This window comes from Orcinus orca, chromosome 1, assembly GCF_937001465.1.
Source record: "Orcinus orca chromosome 1, mOrcOrc1.1, whole genome shotgun sequence".
Lineage (NCBI taxonomy): Eukaryota > Metazoa > Chordata > Mammalia > Artiodactyla > Delphinidae > Orcinus > Orcinus orca.
The window spans coordinates 10,179,639-10,202,394 of record NC_064559.1 but is presented as its reverse complement, the minus strand read 5'-3'; the positions used below and the strand labels follow the sequence as shown (position 1 = coordinate 10,202,394).

General features: G+C 53.3%; 3 protein-coding genes across 12 annotated transcripts in view; all 3 read right to left on the bottom strand.

Moving 5' to 3' along the window:
- Positions 1 to 4,800, bottom strand: part of TMEM63A (transmembrane protein 63A) — a 33,008-nt gene extending 28,208 nt beyond the window's left edge. For 3 of the 9 annotated variants that reach the window (XM_049705711.1, XM_033430380.2, XM_049705720.1), the window contains exons 1-2: positions 4,201 to 4,635; positions 1,334 to 4,017 (exon numbers count right to left, since the gene is read on the bottom strand). The gene's annotated coding sequence lies outside the window, so the exon portion shown is untranslated. The other 6 variants (XM_049705691.1, XM_049705707.1, XM_012533599.3 and 3 more) reach the window with 6 other exon arrangements.
- A 2,276-nt stretch (positions 4,801 to 7,076) lies between these two features.
- Positions 7,077 to 10,698, bottom strand: LOC101287638 (left-right determination factor 2-like). 2 transcript variants are annotated; one of them, XM_049705845.1, is made up of 5 exons: positions 10,351 to 10,600; positions 9,028 to 9,056; positions 8,810 to 8,925; positions 8,324 to 8,566; positions 7,630 to 7,993 (listed from the first exon to the last, which is right to left on the bottom strand). In XM_049705845.1, exons 1-5 carry the CDS (start codon positions 10,598 to 10,600, stop codon positions 7,630 to 7,632), a joined length of 1,002 nt encoding a protein of 333 aa, XP_049561802.1. The 2 variants fall into 2 exon arrangements, with proteins under 2 accessions (XP_049561800.1, XP_049561802.1); XM_049705843.1 differs by having other exon boundaries at positions 7,077 to 7,993; positions 8,810 to 9,056; positions 10,351 to 10,698.
- LOC101286797 (left-right determination factor 2) overlaps positions 7,077 to 22,756 on the bottom strand; it is a 46,792-nt gene continuing 31,112 nt past the window's right edge. Inside the window, exon 5 of the mRNA XM_004270983.2 lies at positions 7,077 to 7,629. The gene's annotated coding sequence lies outside the window, so the exon portion shown is untranslated. The remainder of the gene's footprint in view (positions 7,630 to 22,756) is intronic.

Genomic DNA, 22,756 nt, shown 5'->3' with positions numbered 1-22,756 from the left:
TACGCGGGCCTCTCACTGTTGTGGCCTCTCCCGTTGCGGAGCACAGGCTCCGGACGCGCAGGCTCAGCGGCCATGGCTCACGGGCCCAGCCGCTCCGCAGCATGTGGGATCCTCCCAGACTGGGGCACGAACCCGTGTCCCCTGCAACGGCAGGCGGACTCTCAACCTCTGCGCCACCAGGGAAGCCCAACAACTCTTGATCATCTGAGCCACAGACAAGAGTTCATAGGATGTCAGGCCGGGGCCTCAGAGACAGGCCCACTCCATACACTTGGAAACCGAGGCTCAGAGATTAAGATTAAGGAGCTGGTCGGGGCAGAACTGGGTCTCAGACCCAGCCTCCTGGGTCCCAGACGCCAGCTCTCTTTCCACTACGCCACACTCCCTCTGCAGCCGGCTACACACATGGGTTAGTTTAGTGAGAGATTAAAAGCCAGGAAAGGGGTAGCGGAGAGGAGACAGAAAAGGCAAAAGGGGGTGGTCTAGGGTGAGGAGGATGGGGTCCCAGGCCTCCTCAGGGACCCCTGAGTCGCCCACCGTGCACCGCTGGAGCACTCCCCAGGCTCTGCCCTCTCATTCCTACACCCCTAGCCTTACTGGAAGGTCCAGCATTTCCAAAGCAAATATCGCTCCAGGCTGGTTGTTGACTTTTCCTTCGAGGCTCCTGGTAACCCAGGTGAAACTAATGGAAATCTCCAAACACCAAAGGCCCCAGAGTTAGTAGCCAGGTTCTGGCCTGCTTTTCACACTGTCTGTGGCTGAAAAGCCTGGAGAAATGCTCAGCAACACCTTCCTCTCAAGGTCCCACCTCCTTAAATCTGGTTAACCTAGATTCCCAGGGGACTTCGGCTAAGTCTGGTCTTTCTACCTGTTAGAGGGACAAAAATCTTGGGGACAAGAAGAGGAGGTACAGAGAACAGACAGATATTTGGACTACCCGGTAATACTGGCAGGATGTGTGTTGGGGGAAGGTGATTCCCAATTCTGGCCCCTGGGACGGCTGGGTTGGGGACAGTCTCACACACACACACACACACACACACACACACACACACACACACACACACGACAGAAAGTGCAGGGTGGGTGGGGGGAGGTGGCAGGTCAAGGGCATGGGAGGACTCCTCAGAAGGCCAAGTCACTCTCTCATCCCTATAAGAGACTGGGCAATGGCCGGAGGAGGTGATGGCAGAGCCACAAAAGCTGCCTCGGGCAGACAGATGGTCTTAGCTTCCCTCCTTTAAACCCCACCCCCTGGCACCACCCCAGCGGAACGCCCAGCCTGACACTGATTGGCAAAGGCCTGCCCCTCCTTCCTGTCCCCCGCACTTACCAGATGCCAGGGGAAGGAAGTGTGGATGAACGCCTTGGAGAGGACCTCAGTTGATGCAGGCTCTAGCAAAGGCAGTGGCAGCCCTGGCCACCCTCCCAAGCTGCCTCAGGTCCGCCACTCATTTCCTGCAGGGCTTTCCTGACTGGGGTCATGGGGCACCAGCCTTTACAGACTTCCCTGAAGGAACACAGACAGTCAGAGGCACGTGGGAGCTGTCCTCTTCCAGTTCAGGGCTTCTGGTCTGAAACCCTGCAGCACACTTCCCCTGCACTCACACGTGCCCCAACGTGTCGGAACTCAAACGCTCGTGCGGAGCCTGTGGTTCTTTCCAATGCGCTCCCTCCTGCCCTGGCTCTCTCCCCAGACTCCTAGCACTACGGAGGGTCCACGCTCCTCTGTGCCGCCCTACTCCTGTCTCCTCTCTCTTCCCCAGCATCACCTGAGGGTCCAGCCTGCCCCCTCTTGTCCAATGGCTCAAGGCCCTACTGAAGCCAGGGCAGTGGACCTCCCCCCACAGAAGTACTGGCAGCTGTAGGCTCCAGGAAGACTGAGTCCAGGACCTCATACAGGCCCCAAGAGGTTCCCCAGGGCCCCCAAAGGCTAGAATCAGGAAAAAGGAATGCAGCAGAACAAACAAGGAAGGCTTGAAAAGTGAAGTGGAAAGAAAAAAACCACCCCCATGAAATGGTCACAGAGGAAGCATTGTCCCTGGAAAGGGGCAGCTACTGCAGTGGTGCTGGGGCAGGATGAGCCCCACCAATGCTGCTTTGTGCTGAGCTTTGGGAGAGCAGAGGCCCCGCAGGAAGCAGGTACCTAGGTTCCTCTCCCCCCTTCAGCCCCAGTCACGCCTCTAAGTCAAACAGGCTCCCCTGGGTGGTTTGACAAGGTTTGATAAGAAGGACTCAGTGAGGTCAGCCATCAGGTCCCAGCAGCCTGGGATGGAACCTCAGGGCTCCCCAGAGGTGGCCTGTCTTGCCTTCCCCCTCCAGGTGAGGACACGGCTTTGGGGGCCCGCATTCTCTCTCAGAACTTCCTGCTTCGTCGTAGTCTGTTACCCATGGAAAGTCCAGATTCTGCTGAACCATGACGGTCCCTCCAGGGCCAGCCCCCTGCATCCTCCCAAACGGGCACGCTCTGAGAGGGCAGCTGGAAACACACGCACCACAGGGCGGCCCCGCCAGGCTCAGAAGGAACGGGACGAGGAGAGAAGGGAACTCAGCTGGTGGTGACCGGGAGAGAGCTAGCTCAGTGGGCAAAAGACTGGTAGTGCTGGGCAGGGGCCAAACCACCAAGTAGGCCCTGTGGCCAAAGGCGCCCTGCCTGGCAATGTTCACTCATCCCATATTTGTCAGATACGCATGTGTGAATGCCTAGTCTTGCCCATGCCTTTCAGAGAGCTCTCTGCTCATCACCTCATTCAGGAAAGGCAAGATATACTGCTGAGGCCCAGGCGCCAGGTGAGCAGCAGGTGACTCAGGCCCCAACGCAAAGTTCAGCCCACATACACCGTACAGTCTGGTTGTGGCCAGTGAGACTGAGAGCTCAATGCCATGGCTGGTCCCGAAATTGCCAAAGAAGTCAGCCGCCAATGCTAAGCCCCTGCCCACCTGAGCTGGTAGCTGCTGGCCCCTGTAGCACACCTGAAGATCTCTACGCCGCCCCTGCCAGGAGTGGCAACGCAACGCTGCAGGAAGCGTGCGAGCATCGTCAGCTCTTGCAAATTCAGGGTATTTTTATCATCACCAAATTTTCCGACCTTGTTAGGATGACAAGCAGCTCCAGGCCTTCTGCCACAGGAGGTGACTCTGATGTTCTAGATGGCAGGTTGCAAACCTCTCCTTAAAGCCCCACCAAACAGGGCCCAGGAACCTGGACAACCATTTACCTCCACAGACACAAGCCCTGGAGCGCCAAGGAAACGGCACAGGGTCTGGCTGCAGGGGGAGGCGGGGGCAGCCGGCAGTCACCGGAGCAGGCTCTGGAGTTAGGGTCTCAGCACCACGTGCCTTTAGACAAGTGGCTTAAGCGCTCTGCAATCTGGCTTCCTTCTCCATAAAACGGGCACAATGACGTCTCTCCTGCAGGGCTGGTGAGAGGCAACGTCCATAAGGCACTGAGCCTTCGTGGGCGCTCAAAACCTCCTCTCATTTTGTCACCTCTCCAGACAGTGGGAAAGACAACATGAGGGATAGCAGGACCCCATCTGATATTTTTCCTGTTACAGCCCAGTGAACAGCCAAGGGAGACCTTTGCCCCCAAACTAAACAAACAAGAGGTGAATGAAGGCAAAAGGAGGCCTCTGCTTCTGTACACATCCACCTCAATGCAGAAGCAGACTCAGGACTACCTGACAGCTGTCAGAGGAGGGGAGAAGGTAGAAAGACAATGGGCGTGCAGAAGGGAGAAGGGAAATATGGGTCGTTTCTCCAATAAGCAACGACCTGGAGTCTTTCCTTCTTGCCAACGACTGTCCACAGCCCTGCAGGAGCCAGGGCCTGAGAAAGACCCCAGGATGCCGCCTTGTATGCACTGGGCCTGGAGTGGTGAGCACAGTCCACTGGCTTAACCTCAAACCCTGCACGCTGTGGGGCTGGGACACAGCCACACAACTTCAGCGTGGAAGGAAGCTGGAGGGTCATTCTGTGTACCGCTGTGGCCTGCTGCCCTTCAGGACACCGCCTGAGCTGAAAGACAGAGGCCACGCCAGAGTCTCAGGTGGCCGGGCTTATCAGGTACTGGCACCTCTGCGTTTTGGGTTTCCTGGCAGAGCTCTCCTCGCCCTCCCCACCCCCCCAGCTTCCCTCCTCAGGACTCCACCAGGGCTGCAGGGAGCGGTCACCGGGGAGCAGCCCCAAGGTGCTTTCTACCTTCCCAGCAGCAGGTGACTCAGATGCCTGGCCCCTTCCCAGGCCCACCTCGCAGAGTCGGAGAAGGAAGGGCCCCCAGCCTGCGCTCCGGGTTAGGCTGGGAGGTCGACACCAGCTGAGAAAACCCCAAAGAGAGGGGTGGGAAGAGAAAGGGATCAGCCATAAAAGCGAAAAGTTGGAGCCTTGGAGGGGGAAATCCCGAAAAGTCATTAGGAAAGTGGAGAGGCGCGGCGCTGGAGGAGGGGCGCGGGGTCTGCGGGGCCCAGGAACGGACCTTCTCCTCCCACCCACCCGGTCACCCCCTGCTCCGGAGTCGGGGCTGCGGAGGCCGGAGGGCCGCACCCCGGAACCGGACACTAGACATGGCACCCTGACGTAGACCCCAGGTCCTGCACGTCCCGGGAAAGGCGGAGGGCAACATTCCCCCCTCCCAACGCTTCTTCCCCTTTACCTGCGGCGGCGGCGCTGCGGCCCGGCGCGGCCCGGGGAGGTTGTCTGGCTCCACCTGGCCGGGCGGGGCGGCGTCCAGACTACTTACAAGTTACAAAGTGAAACTCCGGCACTCGTGCACATGCGCAGACCCATGCCCACTGCTTGCTCAATTTGCAGCTTCGGCGGGACAGGCGTCTGCGCTGCCGCCGGCTCCCGCGCCCCGGACCGTGCGCCCCTCGGCGATCCTCCATCCTGGCTTGGCCCCGGGGCGGCTGCTCAGCCCGCGCAGCTCCTCCTAATGTTCTGCAGACCCCGGCCGGGCCGGCTCGCATCCTGGGACCGAGGAGGGCGCCGCCACGGCTAATTCCTCTCCCCAGTCCCCGGCGCGTCCCCCTTGCCCCGGCACCTCGGGGAACCCCGGGCCTAGCACAGGGGGAGGCGCAGGGAGAGCATCAGCAAATGTTCTTGGTTGTCCTGTATTGCACTGAATTTCCGCGACCGGCTCCTCGGCCCGCCAGGGGGAGTGGGAGGATGGGAAGCTCGGCTGGGCTCAGCCAGCACCTCGGCTCCACGCAGTCCGCGGTCACCCGGCTCCCAGTGTGAAAGGCCGCGGCTCCCCCACCGTTCTGGGCAGCCGGACGGGGAACGCCCTGTGGAGGGTGGGTGGGTGCGTCCTACGTTTGGCCCCAAACGGAGGTCGCAGTATTTTCAGCGGTCCCCTGGAGCCAAAGCGGGTACTGGCAGGACCAGGCCGCCGGGTGCCACCCATCTAGCCCAGCTGTTTCCTATGAGCCAGCGGCCTCCGCAACTGGACTGTAAGCTCCCCGGGGTCGCCGGGGTGTGCGCTGGGCCACACGCAGGACGGGGTTCAGTGAGGACTCCGCACCCTGTGAAACCGAAGACCACCGCCTGCCTGCGGCACCAAACTGCCCTCTTCTGCAGGCCTCGGTTTCCTCGTCTGCAACACGAGGGGTGGGACCGAAGCTTCCCCTCAGGTTCTTCCGGCACTAGAAATCAGTAAATCCTGAACAGGCCTTCACTCCGCACGCACGTGTGCAGCTTTGCAGGGCCTCTGACCTGTCTTCCATTTCTGGGCCTTCCTCTTTCCTGGAAATGGTCAAAGTGTTCTCCTTCCCTCCCTGCCCACACCTCCAGCACCAGCCTGGGGCTCTCTGGAGTGGGGTGGGGTAGGGGATGTCTCCTGCTTCTCTAACAGCTCCTTTTGTCCCATCTGGCTTCCTCCCTCTCCTCCACCCCCAGCCGCTAGTTATTTCCCACAGTTTGCCCTTGGCCCCTGCGCTCAGCTCAGCCCAGCCCTTGTCCTTCTGCGCAGGTACCTGACCATCTCTCCTGCTCTCACCTCCGGCTGCCAAGGGCCTATGCCTGACCTCCAGCAGGTTCCTGGGTATGGCCGCCGGACTTGCCCCTGGCTTCTCAGACCGCCTCTGTCCACTCTCTGCCCCCCCGTACGCCCCACCTGCGTGTCCCTATTCCGTCCCTGCCTCAGTTAATGGAGCCCCCCCTGCCTGGTCTGTGCCCTGGGGCCCAGGGAAGTGCAAAGTTCTAACCCCTAACCTGGTGGAGCCACTGACAAAGAGAAAAGTTAGGATCCTTGATTTCAGAGAGGGAAGGGATATCTAAATTTGACTTTCCGTTGGTTATTTCAAAATCAAGAGAAGGCCAAGATAGATCAGAATGTGAGTTGAGATAACCATAGCCCCCATTACGTGTCAGGCAGTATGTAGAGTGCTTATAAAAATACTATTTCTGGGACTTCCCTGGCGGCGCAGTGGTTAAGACTCTGTGCTCCCAATGTAGGAGGCCCAGGTTTGATCCCTGGTCAGGGAACTAGATCCCACAAGCATGCCACAACGAAGGAGCCCACCTGCTGCAACTAAGACCTGGCACAACCAAATAAATATTAAAAAAACAAACAAAACAAAACACTATTTCCTTAAATCTCCAGTAAAAGTACAGGAGTCAGGGACTGTCTCTATCTGATAGACAAGAAAATGAAAATTTAGAGGATATAGAATTTATAGCTAATAAGAGCTGTGCAGCCTGGCTGGCAAGGAATCCAAGACATCCACGCCCCAGGCCCACATCCTACATCAAACTCAGTTTAAAAGCCAGTGTAATCTTGGCATTCAAAAATCTTATATTCACCATTTTATCATTTGCTCCCTTTATCTGCCCCCAAATCTAAAGGAGTGACCCACATTCTTGTAATATTGATGATGATTTTGATCACAGATTTTTAAAAATTTTGTATCAAGTAGAATTGAAATAAAGCCCACTCCCTGTGCCCAGAAAAGTAAAAATGTCAACAACAATGACCAAAATAAATTCTGCCTTAATCCTAAGAGGACAGGCACCTTAGAATCAATGTGTTTTGATCCTAGTACCCTGTATCGCTTAACTGAGACCTCGAACAAGTCTTTTTAAGCTTTTCCCTTAGTTTTCTAATCTGGTTGACCTAATCCCTATAGAACTTTCTGTTCCCTCACAATTTGCAGGATTCTGGGTAAAACACAGCAATACCGAATAAAATCTGTTTTATTTGTTTCTTGCAGAATACTCTTCTTATCTGAGTTGGGAATGCACAACCCATACTTGACCCTAGGTTTTAAGCCCAGAGTGGCAGCTGCATCTCCCACCCATACCACAGAGCTCAGCCCAGATCCAGTGACAGGACAAGGAAACAATGACAAATTGTGGTTTCTCCTCTTAGGTTACAAAATCTACACAGATAAGTGCTTAGGATACAGTGCAGTGAATAATGTCAAGAAAAGGTAGACTGGGCAGGGGTTACCCAGTGGCCAGGGAGACTTGTTCCTGGGAAAGAAAAATCAGAAGGTGAGCTGACTGGTCAGAAGAACTCAGGAGAGAGCACAGAACATGTGCCATCCACGGTTCAGTAACCCCCATCTCTCCCGGTGCCCTGGAACACTTCTGACACACACACAAGCCAAGTCCCTCCATGGCTGCACCCCACACCTACGGCTCCAGCTTCCTCAGTACAGGCGCCCCATCCGAGGCACAGCTGCACTTCTGCACCCTCATGTTGGGCAAGCTGACCACCTGGGGCCTGGGCTTGCCTCCCTCCGGGATGCTGACAATCATGGGCAGCGAGGTCGTCTCTGAGGCGATGCACTGTCTCGGCCCCAGAAATGGCCACTTGAAGGTCAGGGGCTCTGGGGGCTGCTGGCAGGTGCCCACACACTCGTAGGCCAGGAAGCCTGGGGGCTCCAGGACCCAGTTCTCAGCCCACTTCATCCCCTGCAGGTCAATGTACACCTCCCGGCGGCAGCAGCGGGTGCCCTCGGTCGCTGGTGCCTTAGGATCACAGTTTCCCTGAGCTCTGTGGGGGGCAAGGAGAGGCAGAGTCAGAGGTCAGCTGGGAGGGCAGAGGTCAGGGAGCCCAGGGCGGGGCTTCGTGGGGCATCTGGAGGGAGATTTATGGTCCATCTCTTGTTATGTTCAAAATGCTGGCTATTTGTGTAAGGACGGATAACTAGAAATAACCCCCAAATAAATAATTCGATCTGATATTACTCCTAAGACTGTTAGGAGAAATTTTATATATTCATCCATTCCCATAGCACCCTGTAAAGTTGCCCACTTCAAAATAAGTTTAATTCCGCCATTTGCCTCATTATTCGGGTTCACCCATCTGACCCACAGCACCTACCCGTAATCCTTGAGGTCCAGGGTGTGCAGCTCCAGCTGGGGCTCCCGCTGCCCGGCGCCCGACGGCCCCTGCGAGGTGAAGCGGACCAGCGTGTGGGCGCTGGAGGCCAGCGGGCCCAGGTGCTCCCGCTGCACCGACACCTGCAGCAGCAGCGGCTGCCGGGGCCGGCGCAGCTGCTGCCAGAAGTTCACGGCATCCGTCACGTCCAAGGCCTTCCAGCCGCTCTCGTGGATGGACACCAGCCTGCGACACCACACGGAGACACGGGCCCGCGCTGAGGGGTGGGGACTGGGACGGCTGGGGTGGCCCCGGGGGGGGGGGCCCTCTCCCTCCCCCTCCCCTCTCCTCCCCCTCCCCTCCCCGCGCAAGGGGCCCGGCCAGCCCGGACCCGCGCTGCCCCTTCTCCCCCAAGGCACTCCTCCTCCCGCGCCGGGCCCAGCCCCCCTCCTCATCCCCCGCCCCACACCCCAGCTGCCACCTCCCCACCTGGAGTCGATGAGGGAGGTGCGGTTGGAACCGTCGTCGCGGACGTGCAGCCACTGGACGGTGACTCGGGCGCGGTCGCTGCGCGGGAAGAGCCGCTCGTGGCTGCGGAGCGCGGCCTTGGGAACCGGCTCCTGGAAGAGGCGCAGCACGGCCTGCACCAGCTCGCTGTGGGGCGGCAGCCACTGCTCCATGTCGAACACCAGCAGGTGCGAGGAGACCTCGGACACCAGGAACTTGCCGGCCACCTCTGGGGACACGAGCGGGGTCAGCGGGGCCCCTTCGGGCACCAGGGGAGCTCTGAGGGTGGCAGGGCCCAGGTCCAGTGAACAGGGTTTCCCCAGTAATCCCTAGGGAGAGTTTGGGGGCTGGGAAACTGATGGGCCAGGCCAGAAAGAGAGCACCTCCATTCCTAGAAAAACTGTTAGGGCCAAGCAGGCTCTCCCCCATCATCTGAGGCTGGGGCTTGTTTACTAGTGGCGTCTGCCCTCACCTGGTAGGGGCAGCTTGGAGACATCCTGCAAAGACTGGTGCTTCCAGTGAGGACTACAAACCCACAGCCTTCTTTAGGCAAAGGGGCAGGAGGGGGAATGGAGCGCGGGCGGCAGAAGACCCAGCTAGTGAAAATCTATGGTCACCGGCTGAGACTGGCTTTTCCTAAGAGCCAGAGGAAGAGCCCAGAATTTACTCTCATTTCCCTGCTTATGCCCAGTGAAATGTCCCCCAAAGGAGGAAGAGTGGCCAGGGGCCTGTAAACAACTTTTGTGGGACTGCTGAGCCCTGAGGGAAATGGTGAGGATGGGTACAACAGCCTCGTCAGAGGCACCAGCAACACGTCCCCAACACCTGAGGCTCCGGGTGGGCAGCACGACCACCTGGCCAGCCAGCCCTGTGACCACAAGCAGTCACCCCCCCCCCCCCAGGTGTCCAGGTCTCCTCATCTCCCCAGACACCTGGCCGGGTCTGTCTCTGGGCACTGAGGAGGTGAGCCCCAGCCCCAGGGAGGTGACAGGCTGCAACAGGATTCAGACCTGGTACCTCCCATCTCATAGAACACCCACAACTCTGGGAAGCAGTCAGAGCTGCTTTAATCTCACTTCCAGAAACGCAAATAGGCTAGAGTTGTTCGGTGACTTGTACAAAGTAAAACAAATATCACAACTGAGAACTGAACTCAGAGGTTCTTTCTCTCTGAGGCAACAGTCTCTGCTGAGGCCAGCCTTTTTGTCCACCAGCACAAAGTCCCCTTGACAGTCTGTCTTCTCTTCTCTGTTCTCCCCTCTTTCCACTTTGCTTCCCTACCCCATGATATCTGGTCTTGCCTTGGCCTTGGCAGCGGGTCCAGCCTGGTCCAGCTCCTGCTGGCCCCGAGGGGGGGGCCCTCAGTGCAGACAGAGACCAGGGGCCCGGGCCCAGCCTTCCTCACAGTCCATGGTCCCTCCTCATCGCCCTGTGGACCCTGTGCCCCCAGATCGTCTCCCCAGAGCAGCCCCCCCACCCCCACCCCACGAGGACCAGGCTGCAGCAGGGAGGGAGGGCCTCACCTCGGAAGTTCTGGCTGAACCTCTTCCCCCGGGAGCGGGCCCCGTGGCTGCGCTGCAGCAGGGCCACATACTGGGCCCTCACGTGGGCAGGGATGATCAGCCTCTCCACATCGGCCCCGTCCAGGACGGGAGCCTCGCTGAGGCGCAGCTGCCGCAGCAGGCTGCCCAGGACCCGCTCCTCGGTCAGGGCCGCCCCAGGGCCGGCCAGGGGCAGCGCCCAGAGCGCCCAGCAGAGCCAGAGGGGCCGCATGGTGCTGCTCGGGAGACGGAGGGGCAGAGCGGACGTGTCCCTGGATGAGGCTCCGGGAGGGTCCCAGCTGGGTGTGCTGAGGGCCAGGCTGGGCCAGCTTTATAGCCAGGCCTGGGCTGGGCCTGGGTGGTGGGAGGGAGGGAGCCCGGGAGGGAGGGAGGTCACACCCCTCGGACCTCCTGGGAGTTCAGCGGCCAGACAGGTCCCTGAGCCCCGAGGAGGGGGCTGTCTGGACTGTGGACAGATGGCTATTGTTGTGGGTCAGAAGCCTCTACCTTGGCTTGGGGTCCCTCACCAGTTAAAGTTAAAAGCTTGTTTCCTGAAGCAGAGGCAGGGATCTCATTCTGTGCCAGATCCCCTGTCCCGCAAGTCAAAGAGCAAACTCCCGTCCCTGGAGTGTGGACGTAGAGGCCTGTTCCTTGCAGCAGCTAAACCACCAATTCAACACCGGGACTCTCTGCCTAAGGACCGATCCCGCCTGCCGGGATGAGTGTCTGAGCCTGGCGTTCAAAGGGCTCCCGGGAGCTGTTGAGCTCCTGGGCTGTCCGCGGTTGGAAAACCCATTATTTTCCCTGGTGTTCTGGGGGTTCTTCCTAGGCAAGGGAGCCTGGGATAATTTAGTTCCAATGGGGTTTTGTCCAATAAGGAAGCCCATCCTCTCCCTCTTCCTGGCTGTTCATGGATTCCGAGGTCAGAGTCGAAAAGACCATCCAGTCCATCCCGTCCTCCAGTTTTTGAGCCAAGAAAACCAAGGCTCAGAGAGGCAAATCATCCCCAGGCTCACAACTGTTCTCGATGGACACCTGCGTAAAGTCAGGTCTGCTGATTCCCAGCACATAGTTCTTTCCACAGCCTCAGCTATTTCCAGCCAGAGTCCTGCTCACCCCCCTGAAGCTAGCCAAGTGGACTCAATCCAGGTGATCAGGGCTGGGCAGGGGCAGGGGACAGGTCCCCCAGTTTCCTGAGACTTCCCCACGTGAACGTGGATTTGCCTGGTCGAAGAGTTTCACTGGGGAAATAAAACAGTTGGTCAATCAGCCAGGGATCGGGCTGCCAGATGAAATACCCAACACAATTTGGGATGTACTTTAACAAATTATTTGTTGTTTATCTGAAATTGAAATTTCACCTTTCGCCGGGAGTCCTATATTTTTAGTTGCTAAATCCGGCAACCCTAGCCAGAGGCCAAAAGAAGAAATCGAATGTGGATTGGGAGACTTTTGACAATGGGCTGATTAGCGGTCTTGCGGGAGGGCAGCCCCCATCCTTTGTCATGCAGAAGAAGGAGCCAGGCCTCCCCCACTTCCACCCCAGCCTGTGTCTGGCCTAACACCCTGCCAGGTCAGGACGGCTGGAGATGGTTAAGTGGCCCCTTAGCCAGATCTTGAAGGGAGGAGAGGGGCCAAGGGAACAGGGCGTCACTACCCCTGATTACGGGCCAATCTGGACCTGGCCCACAGCTGAGGGTACCCCGGAGGGCAGTGGGCCGGCCGTCTTGGGGTGTGGGCAGCAGACCTGGCCCCCAGAGGGTCCAGGAGAGATGGATGATAGGGACTGAGGCAGGAGGGCAGCTGAGGAGCGGGGCCAGGTGCCCACTACCACCCTCTTGCCCCTAATAGGGTGGGATTTGACCCCAGCCCGAGTCTAGACTGCCAGCTGAGGGCCGTGAGAAAATGTGAGGTCAGAGGTCATCCTGCGGACTCTGCGGATGGAGACAAACTGGACCAGAGCCTGGGCTTGGAACTAAAGTGAGCTGTGAGGTTGATGAAGACTGGAGGCCGGGAGCCAGTTCACCTGTGGATTAGAGCATCTGGGGGTCTTTGGGGGAATAGGGACACCTGTCCCCTTCCTGAGCAGGGCAGGCACTGCTGTGGTGCTTCTGAAATTCCCCGAGGCCCAGCCCCAGGTGCCCTGGGCTGCCCCAGCTCTGCACCCATTATCCTCCCTGACCCCAGTCCTGGGGGCCCATGTGGCTCCTTGGGGGTCTCCAGACACGCCTCTGGGTGGGCAGTGGGCCTTCCCTGTCCTCCCAGAGCAACTTGGCCTCTGCGTTAGCAGGGCCAACCCTTCCCTGGGGCTCCCTGGGCTGAGAAGGGTGGGGAACAGGAGAGGACTAAGGAACCATGTTTCCGTTTATCCATACCTTTCCGGCAAGGGTGAGCCCTGGGTTCAGTCCTTGCTGTGCCACTAATCAGCTGTGTGGCCTTAGATGGGTTTTCTATCCCCTTCAGTGTAAGTCTTCTCCTACAAAATAGGGATAATGTACTTTTTTTTTGGCAAAGAACCTGTCAGTATTAGTGGAGATGTCAGCAAAGTGCCTCTCACAAACTCACACACACACACACACACACACACACACACAATAGGTGCTCAATAAATGGTAGGGGTCTTTCAACTGATACTAACTTACCATGTTTAACTTTTTAACTTTTTAAGTTAACAATGTTTCTTAATTATTTTCTAGTTAATACACACAGTACAAAAGTCAAACGGTGCAAAAGATGTTCGTGAAAAATATCAGCCTCGGGAGTTCCCTGGTGGTCCAGTGGGTAAGATTCCACGCTCCCAATGCAGAGGGCCCGGGTTTGAGCCCCGGCCTGGGAACTAGATCCCGCATGCATGCCACGACTAAGAGTTACCATGCCACAACTAAGAAGTCCACATGCTGCAACTAAAAGATCCCACATGCTACAACTAAGACCCGGTGCAGCCTAAATAAATATATATATATATTTTTTAAAGTCAGCCTCCCTGCCTTTGCTACTCATCTCCCACTTCTCCTCCCCAGAGACAGTCTGCTTACAAAGAAACTCAGATATTTTTCCCACCGTATGAATCTTACTAATCTATCATCGTGATCCATACCCCCTTTTCAAAATTATAATTTTATTGTGTAAATGGTACAGTAAAAAGTCTCTCCCATCCCTGGCCCCAGTCTCTCTATCCACCACCCCCCACCCCAGAGGCACCAGTGTTGTTAGTTCAATTGATTCAATTTATTGTTGTCTCTGACACGCTGCCTCTTTGAAATCAGAATTTGTCTCATAATCACTGACAGACAGGTGGCAGTTAGGACATTCTTGTGCAACAAACTTCTGATGACATTTGGTGTCTCAGGCTGCTCTGGCGGCCATAACAAAATGTTAGTGGGGAGAGGGGAGGGGGCGGTCTTAAACAGCAGAAATGTATTTCCTCACAGTGTGGAGGCTGGAAGTCCAAGATCAAGATGCCAGCAAATTTGGTTTCTTCTAAGGCCTCTCTCCTTGGCTTGCAGATGGCCACCTTCTTGCTGTGTCCTCACATGGTCTTTCCTCTGTGCACACACATCCCTGGTGTCTCTCCATGTGTCTAAATTTCCTCTTCTTAGGACACCAGTCAGATTGGTTCAGAGCCCACCCTAAGGGCCTCATTTAATTTAATCACCCCTAAAAGCCCCCTGCACCACCATCTCCAGCTACAGTCACGCTCTGAGGTACTGGGAGTTAGGACTTCAACATATGAATTTGTGACACAGTTCAGCCCTGGTCAGATGAAGGAAGGTCCAGCATCAAAAGCTCTTAGGTTTGAGGAAATACCATAATTTCTTAGGTATCCTTCAGAGATGTTCTATGCAAATATATGCAGATACATTTTTCTTTCCTTTTTTAACTCAAAGATTAGCATACTACACATATTTCCTACAGTTTTCTTCTTTCATGTAACAATATCCCTTGTAGAATCTTCTATATAGTACTGCCACATTCTTTTATTTTATTTTACAGTTACATAAATTTTTATATAGATGTACCATAATTTATATAACCAGAATCTTTTGAGTGAATACTCAAATTCCATTTCAATCCTTTGCTATTACAAATAATGTTGCAATAAATCACCTAGTATAAATGACACTTTATACATATAAGAATGTATCTTTTGGATAAATGTCTACAAGTTGATACACTGGGTTACAGTGTACGTGTAGTTTTCATTTTGATAGATAGTTAAATCAGTTACTGATAGTTTATATTTTTTATGGTAGTTTATAGTAGTAGTTTATATTTTTTTGTTTTTGAAAATGGGATCTTTTATTCCACAGCACTGCCAAGTATTGTTTGTATCATTGAAGAATGTTGATTTCTATGTACCAATTTTGAACCCAGCCTCCATACTGAATAGTCTTATCATTTGTAGTAGTTCTTAATTGATTCTCCTGCATTGTCTAGGTAAAAAATCTTTTTTTTTAATTAATTTTTATTGGAGCATAGTTGCTGTACAATGTTGTGTTAGTTTCTGCTGTGCAGCAAAGTGAATCAGTTATATATATATATATATATATATATATATATATATATATATATATATATTTATATATCTCCACTCTTTTTTAGATTTCCATCCCATTTAGGTCACCACAGAGCACTGAGTGGAATTCCCTGTGCTATACAGTAGGTTCTCATTAGTTTTCTATTTTATACATAGTAGTGTATACATGTCAATCCCAATTTCCCAATTCATCCCACCCCACCCCCCTTGGTAAGCATAAGTTTGTTCTCTGCATCTGTGACTCTATTTCTGCTTTGCAAATAAGTTCATCTGTACCATTTTTCTGGATTCCACACATAAGCGGTATTATTCGATATTTGTCTTCCTCTTTCTGACTTACTTCACTCTGTGATCCTCTCTAGGTCCATCCACGTTTCTGCAAATGGCACTATTTCATTCCTTTTTATGGGTGAGTAATATTCCATTGTATATATGTTCTAGTACAATTTTTTTTTTTTTTGTCCACGCCACTCACAGCATGGAGCTTAGTTCCCCAACCAGGGATCGAACCCACACTCCCTGCATTGGAAGCTCAGAGTCTTAACCACTGGACCGCCAGGGAAGTCCCTAGGTACAAAATCTCAATGTTTGTTAATAATGATAATTAAATTCTTCTTTTTAAAAATGTATTCCTCTGAGAAATGCAAATCAAAACTACAATGAGGTATCACCTCACACCAGTCAGAATGGCCATCATCAAAAAAATCTACAAATAATAGATGCTGGAGAGGGTGTGGAGGAAAGGGAACCCTCTTGCACTGTTGGTGGGAATGCAAATTGATACAGCCACTATGGAGAACAGCATGGAGGTTCCTTAAAAAACTAAAAATAGAACTACCATATGACCCACCAATCCCACTACTGGGCATATACCCTGAGAAAACCGTAATTCAGAAAGAGTCATGTACCACAATGTTCACTGCAGCTCTATTTACAATAGCCAGGACATGGAAGCAACCTAAGTGTCCATCGACAGATGAATGGATAAAGAAGATGTGGCACATATATACAATGGAATATTACTCAGCCATAAAAAGAAATGAAACTGAGTTATTTGCAGTGAGGTGGATGGACCTAGAGTCTGTCATACAGAGTGAAGTAAGTCAGAAAGAGAAAAACAAATACTGTATGCTAACACATATATATGGAATCTAAAAAAAAAAAAGGTTCTGATGAACGTAGGGACAGTACAGGAATAAAGACGCAGACGTAGAGAATGGACTTGAGGACACGGGGAGGGGGAAGGGTAAGCTGGGACGAAGTGAGAGAGTGGCATGGACATATATACACTACCAAATGTAAAATAGATAGCTAGTGGGAAGCAGCCGCATAGCACAGGGAGATCAGCTCGGTGCTTTGTGTCCACCTATAGAGGGGTGGGATAGGGAGGGTGGGAGAGAGGGAGACGCAAGAGGGAGGGGATATGGGGATATAAGTATGCATATAGCTGATTCACTTTGTTATATGGCAGAAACTAACACAACACTCTAAAGCAATTATACTCCAATAAAAATGTTAAAAAAATGTATTCCTCTGGTTTCTTTTTATTGTCTTATTTCATTAGCTAGTATCTTCAGAACAATGCTAAATAAAATTGATGATAAGAAATATCATTGTCTTGTCCCTTGTTTTTACAGGACTACTTTACTCTTTCCCCATTAAGTATGAGCTTTACAGTTGAGATAAACACATGTTGTCATATTAAGGAAGTATCCGAAGTAGGAGTTTTTAAAAATCAAGAATGGATCTCGCGGAAGATTGGTGAAGATCTAGAGAAGCAAGAACTCTCCTATGTTGCTAGTGAGAGTGTAAAGTTCTACAACCACACTGGAGAATTCTTTCCCGGTATTTACTACAGTTCAAGACACCAAAAAAAAAAAAAAAAAAAAAATCACATTACCCAAAGACCTAGAAATTCCACTCAGTTGGACAGAAATGCACGTGTATGGGTGATTATAACAGCATTGCTTGTAAGAGCCCAAACTGAAGCAACCCACCAAAAACATCCATCAACAGTGTCATGGATAATAGAATGTAGTGTAGTCCTGTAATGGAATATACTGCAGCAAAGAAAATGAACCAAACTACAGACAATATCGGTGCTGATCACAAACAGAAAGTGAGCAGAAGACGCCAGACCCGAAAGACATATGATACCATTTATTTAAATTCAAACCAGGCAATACCGTAGTGTTTAGAGATGTATTCCTTTGCTCTCTTAGGAAAGAGAAAAAGAGTTATTTGCTGAGAATGATAATTTTGCTCCTTGTTTCTAACATTTACCTCTGATTTCTCCCTACAGTCACTCACTTGAGTATTTGCAGTCATTGTGTACAAACTTTTTAGGAAATACCTTCAGGCTAGCAGTGATTTTTGACTTATCAATTTCCTTCTTCATACTTTATACTATAATTCTATGATACACATACTGTACCGCTGTTCTCTTACCCTCTACCCACCAGTGGCCTGGAGAGAAGAGGGGAGTCAGCCCTATGAAAGCCCTGAACCCCATACCCATCTTCCGTCCATGGTCTACTAAGAACCAAGCTGTTAGCAGTTGTGGTGGGGCCCCATTCCTCGTATATCACTGTCCTCTTGAGGCCCAGCTGAGGGCAGGCCTGGCTCCTGGACAGTGAGTGACACTGGTCCTGCCCTGGTGGAAAGCCTTTATCCTAAGCTCTCCCTCTGAGCCCCCAGACACAGAGGGTTTTCCCTGGCACTTGGCAAGAGGGGTGGTGAGCGCCCTTCACATGGCACCCAAGACCTTCTACTGAAAACCCCAGGCCGCCCTCCCTCTCCGCTCCACTTCTCCAATATGCTCCCACAATTCCCCATGGAAAGCAAGCTCTTGAAGAAACAACCTTGAGTTGTTCACTGATAGATCCCCAGGACCTAGCACGGTGGCAGGCAGCAGTAGGGGCTCCATCAATATTGAGTGAAAACATGTCCTGCCCTCCCCTGCCTCCAAACATATGCTACCATTCTCTGTGAGTCATGCTACCATGGACTGTGTGAGTCATATGGGCCTGCAATTTAAAAACTGTACATCTTCCAACTGAAATCCCACTGTCCTGCATGGAGCAGGGGACACATCAATGGTTCCACTGAATCCTCAGATGTGACATCTACTTGGCCATTTTAGGCTCCTTATCACTGAACCACCAGGTCAAAAAAGGAGCTACTCGCCTGGCTGGTATGACTGATCCCGACTACCAAGGGGAATAGGGGACTGTCACACAGTGATGGCAAAGAAGACTATGTCTGAGGGCTTCCCTGGTGGCGCAGCGGTTAAGAATCTGCCTGCCAATGCAGGGGACACGGGTTCGAGGCCCGGTCTGGGAAGATCCCACATGCCGCGGAGCAACTAAGCCCGTGCGCCACAACAACTGAGCCTGCGCGCTACAACTACTGAAGCCCGTGCGCCTAGAGCCTGTGCTCCGCAACAAGAGCAGCCACAGCAATGAGAAGCCCGTGCACTGCGACAAAGAGTAGCCCCCGCTCGCTGCAACTAGAGAAAGCCCACGTGCAGCAACAAAGACCCAATGCAGCCAAAAATAAAATAAATAAACAAAATTTTTTAAAAAAAGAGAAATATGACATTAAAAAAAAAAAAAAGACTATCTGAGATCCAGGGAATTCTCTGGGGACCCACTTGGTACTTGCTTCCCAACAGTAGAGGTGAGTTGAAAACTACAGTAACCCCAAAAAGGCAGGATAACTGAGGACTCAGACCTTTGGGGAATGAAGGTTTGGGTCACTCCAGAACCCAAAGCAGCTGAAGTTCTGGCTGAGGGCTAGGGAAACACGGCATGAGTCGGTGAAGACGGAAACCATAGATACCGACTATGACCCGGTGACTGTTACAGGAATGAGCATGGTGGTAGCTTTGTCTCTCTATGCTTGTTTCGTGCATGTACTGATCTGTAAAAAGTAATCATTCTCCTCTCTCCTTCATCCCTTTTCAAAAAATTGTATACATGAGTTATTGAAGGTCAATTTTGCAATTTAGTAGGAAACAGAGTATTTAGTGAGACCATCACCAGATTTGAGGAGGAACTAATAGAGCCCGTGATGGATACAATAACTATTGTATGGTGGGTCTTCTCATTTTGGAGCTGAGAGAGAATTGCTTCACGGGTAGGAAAGACAGGTGGATCCTGTTAGGGAGAAACATACAGTCGTGTTCTTGTTGTCAGGCGGTTCCCATGTGTAGAAGGGGCACATGGAAGCTGAGTTACAAGGGGTGGATTGTGTAGTCATCAGTTTATCGCCTCAGCTCTGGGTGCAATCTTCAACAGATACTCTGTGATGAACTAAGGAATTTCATTAAGCATTTCCTTGAAAGCGAGCATGATATTCAGCTCATTGAGAGAGGGCGCTGGAGGGACCCTGCAGGAAGAGGCTCTCCTGCAGTTTCCAGTGCAGGCCGAGGTCAGCGGTGTGGGAGTCCAGAACACTGCCCCAGCCACAGGCCCAGAACAAAGCCCGTCTGTGACCTTGTAGCCTTGGCCTGGCAACCACCTTTCCGCAGCCCTCTCACCAGAAGGCAACCATGGAGGCCTGGAGGGAGAGCATCCAGGCCACAGGACCCAGGCCCTCGCTGAGTGAGATGCTGTGCCCTGACCTTGGGAGTCTCAACGGCTACAGGGGCAGTGGGTGGAAGCTCACTCCAGCCGGAAGGCGGGACCCACATCAGACTAAGCGAGTCAGGGGCACCATGGAGACACGGTTGTGTGGTCATCTGGGCACCCATTTTCCAGGGCCAGGTCCTCCAGTAGGGCTGGGCAGGCTGGGCAGCTGGAGGGGGCGGGTGACTGTGTCACAGGGAGATGTCCAGACCCAGATTAAAGCAATGGCATCTCCTTCACTGCCGGCTGCTTCTCCCACGTGCAGGGAGCAGTTGTGTTGTTTTTCCCCAGCACGAAACGTGTCTCTCAAGAGTTCATCTTTTCCTTTCTTTCTTGGGGGCCTTACTGGGAGAGCTCTCACGCCTCTGCAGTTTTTAAAGCCAAGACATTCCCGGATTCAGAAAATCACAATTGTGATCGTTTCCTTCCTTCCCCTCTCCCTCTCTTTTCTTTTCTTTTCTCCCCCGCCCCAACCTCCACCAACCTGCCCTGAGGGAGTCGTTAGCAGTATTAGTCTCTGATTTGCCCCCCAAATAAAAAACAGCCAGGGCTTCCCTGGTGGCGCAGTGGTTGGGAGTCCGCCTGCCGATGCAGGGGACACGGGTTCGTGACCCGGTCCGGGAAGATCCCACATGCCGCGGAGCGGCTGGGCCCGTGAGCCATGGCCGCTGGGTCTGAGTGTCCGGAGCCTGTGCTCCGCAACAGGAGAGGCCACAGCAGTGAGAGGCCCGCGTACCGCAAAAAAAAAAAAAAAAAAAAAAAAATCCGAAAAGAAAAACACCCACATAGACTATCCTCAAATCTTGCCCTGCGGAAGGACCTTCTAGAAGCCCTACGTCTCCAATGCTCCTCTTCCTGCCTCTCTTTCTCTTCAATTAATTAAGAAAATGTATATTGATGATTTTGCCTCTTCTCTGTAACCTGGGGACAGCTGAGAAGACAAAGGGGCAGCTGATACAAGAGGAAGCTTGAGTTCAGTGGGGCTGGAGGCCGTGGGCCAAGGGCACCCTAAATGCCATGATTTGGGTGGTTCCACAGCCTCACCCCTGCCCCGGTTGGGCTCTCCCTTTGCCTCACTCGCCTCCCATTTCTCCCTCCCTCCCCCTCTCACCCTTGGGAGGAAGACATTGTTGACATTTCAGGAAGGAGGCTCAGAGCAGTTAAGACCCTGGTCCAAGGTCATAGATCCTTAATGAGAGCACGGAGGGGGGCCAATCCTGGCCGATGACCTTGGACAAGTTCATCACCTTGCCTGCGCCTTGGTTTCCTTATCTGTGAGGTGGGAACACTAATAATATGTATTCCACGAGCTCACGGTGAGAGTTCAATGAGGTACAGGCCCAGAGTAAACACTCCATCCAGACCAGCTACTGTTACCTGGCTGCAAAGGTGTCCTTCCTGGCCCTCTTTCCAGAAGCCAGGCCTCTCCTTGCCTCACCCAACTAACCAGCAGACAGCTGTCAGAGGGCTCAACGATCCTCCTGAGGCCACACAGCCGCCCAGCAAGGACTGAACCCAGGACCCAGCCTCGCTGGGAAGGTGTGGATGAACGGAAACGCGGGCCTCCCCCACACCCTCTTCAGCCCAGGGAGCCCCGGGGAAGGGCCGGTCCTGCTGATGCTGAGACCAAGCTGCTCTGGGAGGGCAGGGAGGGCCCACCTGTGGGCAGGGGTGTATCTGCAGACCCCAAAAAGCCACATGGGCCCCCATGTCTGGGGTCGGGGAGGCCGAAGGGTACAGGGTTGTGGCAGCACAGGGCACCTGGGGCTGGGCCTCGGGGTGTCTCTGGGGTTCCCAGAGTGGTGTCTGCCCCCGGCTGGAAAGGGAACAGGACCCCCCTGGAGCTCCCAGATGCTGGGCTCTAATCTAGAAGGGACCCTGCTCCTGGGCTCCAGCCTTCACTGACCTGAGTCCTCTTTGGTTCTGAGCCCAGGCCCAGGTCCAGCTCATCCCCACCGATGGAGCCCATGGGATGAACTCTGACCCTCATCTTTTCTCATGAGGCCTCAGCTGGCAGCCGGGACTCTAGCTGGAGTTGAATCCTGGCCTCTAGGGGCAGGAGGGTGGTCAGGGCTCCCACCATCCATCTCCCCACAGCGTTCTCAACCTCAGGCCCACGGCCAGGCCCGCAGTCAGGGGTGTTGAGCTTTCCCCCTTCTTCCCCACTCCCTCCCACCTCCTGTCCTCTGGGAGGACAGCAGATCTGGCTTTGGGATAAGTTCACCACCTCTGGGCCTTTTAGGACAAAGCCAGTCTGCAGAGGGCCAGACTCTCCCCCAGACCCACAGCCGGAAGCCAGGCTCCTTCCTCCGCATGACAAAGATTACCCCAGAGGGCTAATCAGTCCATTGTAAGAAGCTTCCCAATCCACACTGACCTTCTTCTGGCTGATCGCCCAATTATTTTACTTCCCCAGCAAAACTCTTGAACCCATGTGAAATCCACATTCAGGAAAGGGGCCTGTGTTTGCAGAGGGATAATAGGTCTGGGGGATTTGCTCATTGTCTGGTTCTACTGATCCGCTTCCCAGGTCTGCACTCAATCAGTCCCCTGTATTAATGGCGTCTCACCATCTCTCTGACCTCAGGCCAGAAGGGCCCCGGGGCTGACCTGCTATTACAAACAGCCTGAGGTCATGGAAAGAACCTGCTGCTCTTTCTTCCGAAGTGATGCGGTCCAGTCTCCTGGCTTCTGTCGCCATCCAATCGCTGATGGCTCTAGGCTCACACCTTGAGCCTGCCCACTTCACTGGGTACCAGAACCACATATCCAGCTGCCCTTCCACCCTGACCTGTTCCCATCTCAGTAAATGGCTCCACCCTACACCCAGCTAGACCTCCAGACCTAAGGGTGATTCTTGATTCCTATCCCACATCCTTCAGAGTCAATTCCCAGGAAGCCCCGTTGGTCTCACCTGCAAAATAAATCTTGTATTTGTTCGTGACCTTCCATCACTTACCTGAGCGACTGTCACTGCCATCTCCCTGCTCCCATTCCCCAGCCCCTAGTCAATAGTAATCTTAGGCAAACTTTAATCAGATGAACTCTATCCATTAAAATCCTCCAAAAATTAACTCAAAATGCACCATAGGCCTAAATATAAAGCCCTAAACGATAAAGCTCCCAGAAGATAACATAAAAGAAAATCTAGATGAACTTGGGTTCGGCAATGATGTTTTGGACACAACACCAAAGGCGAGATCCATAAAAGAAAGAATTGATA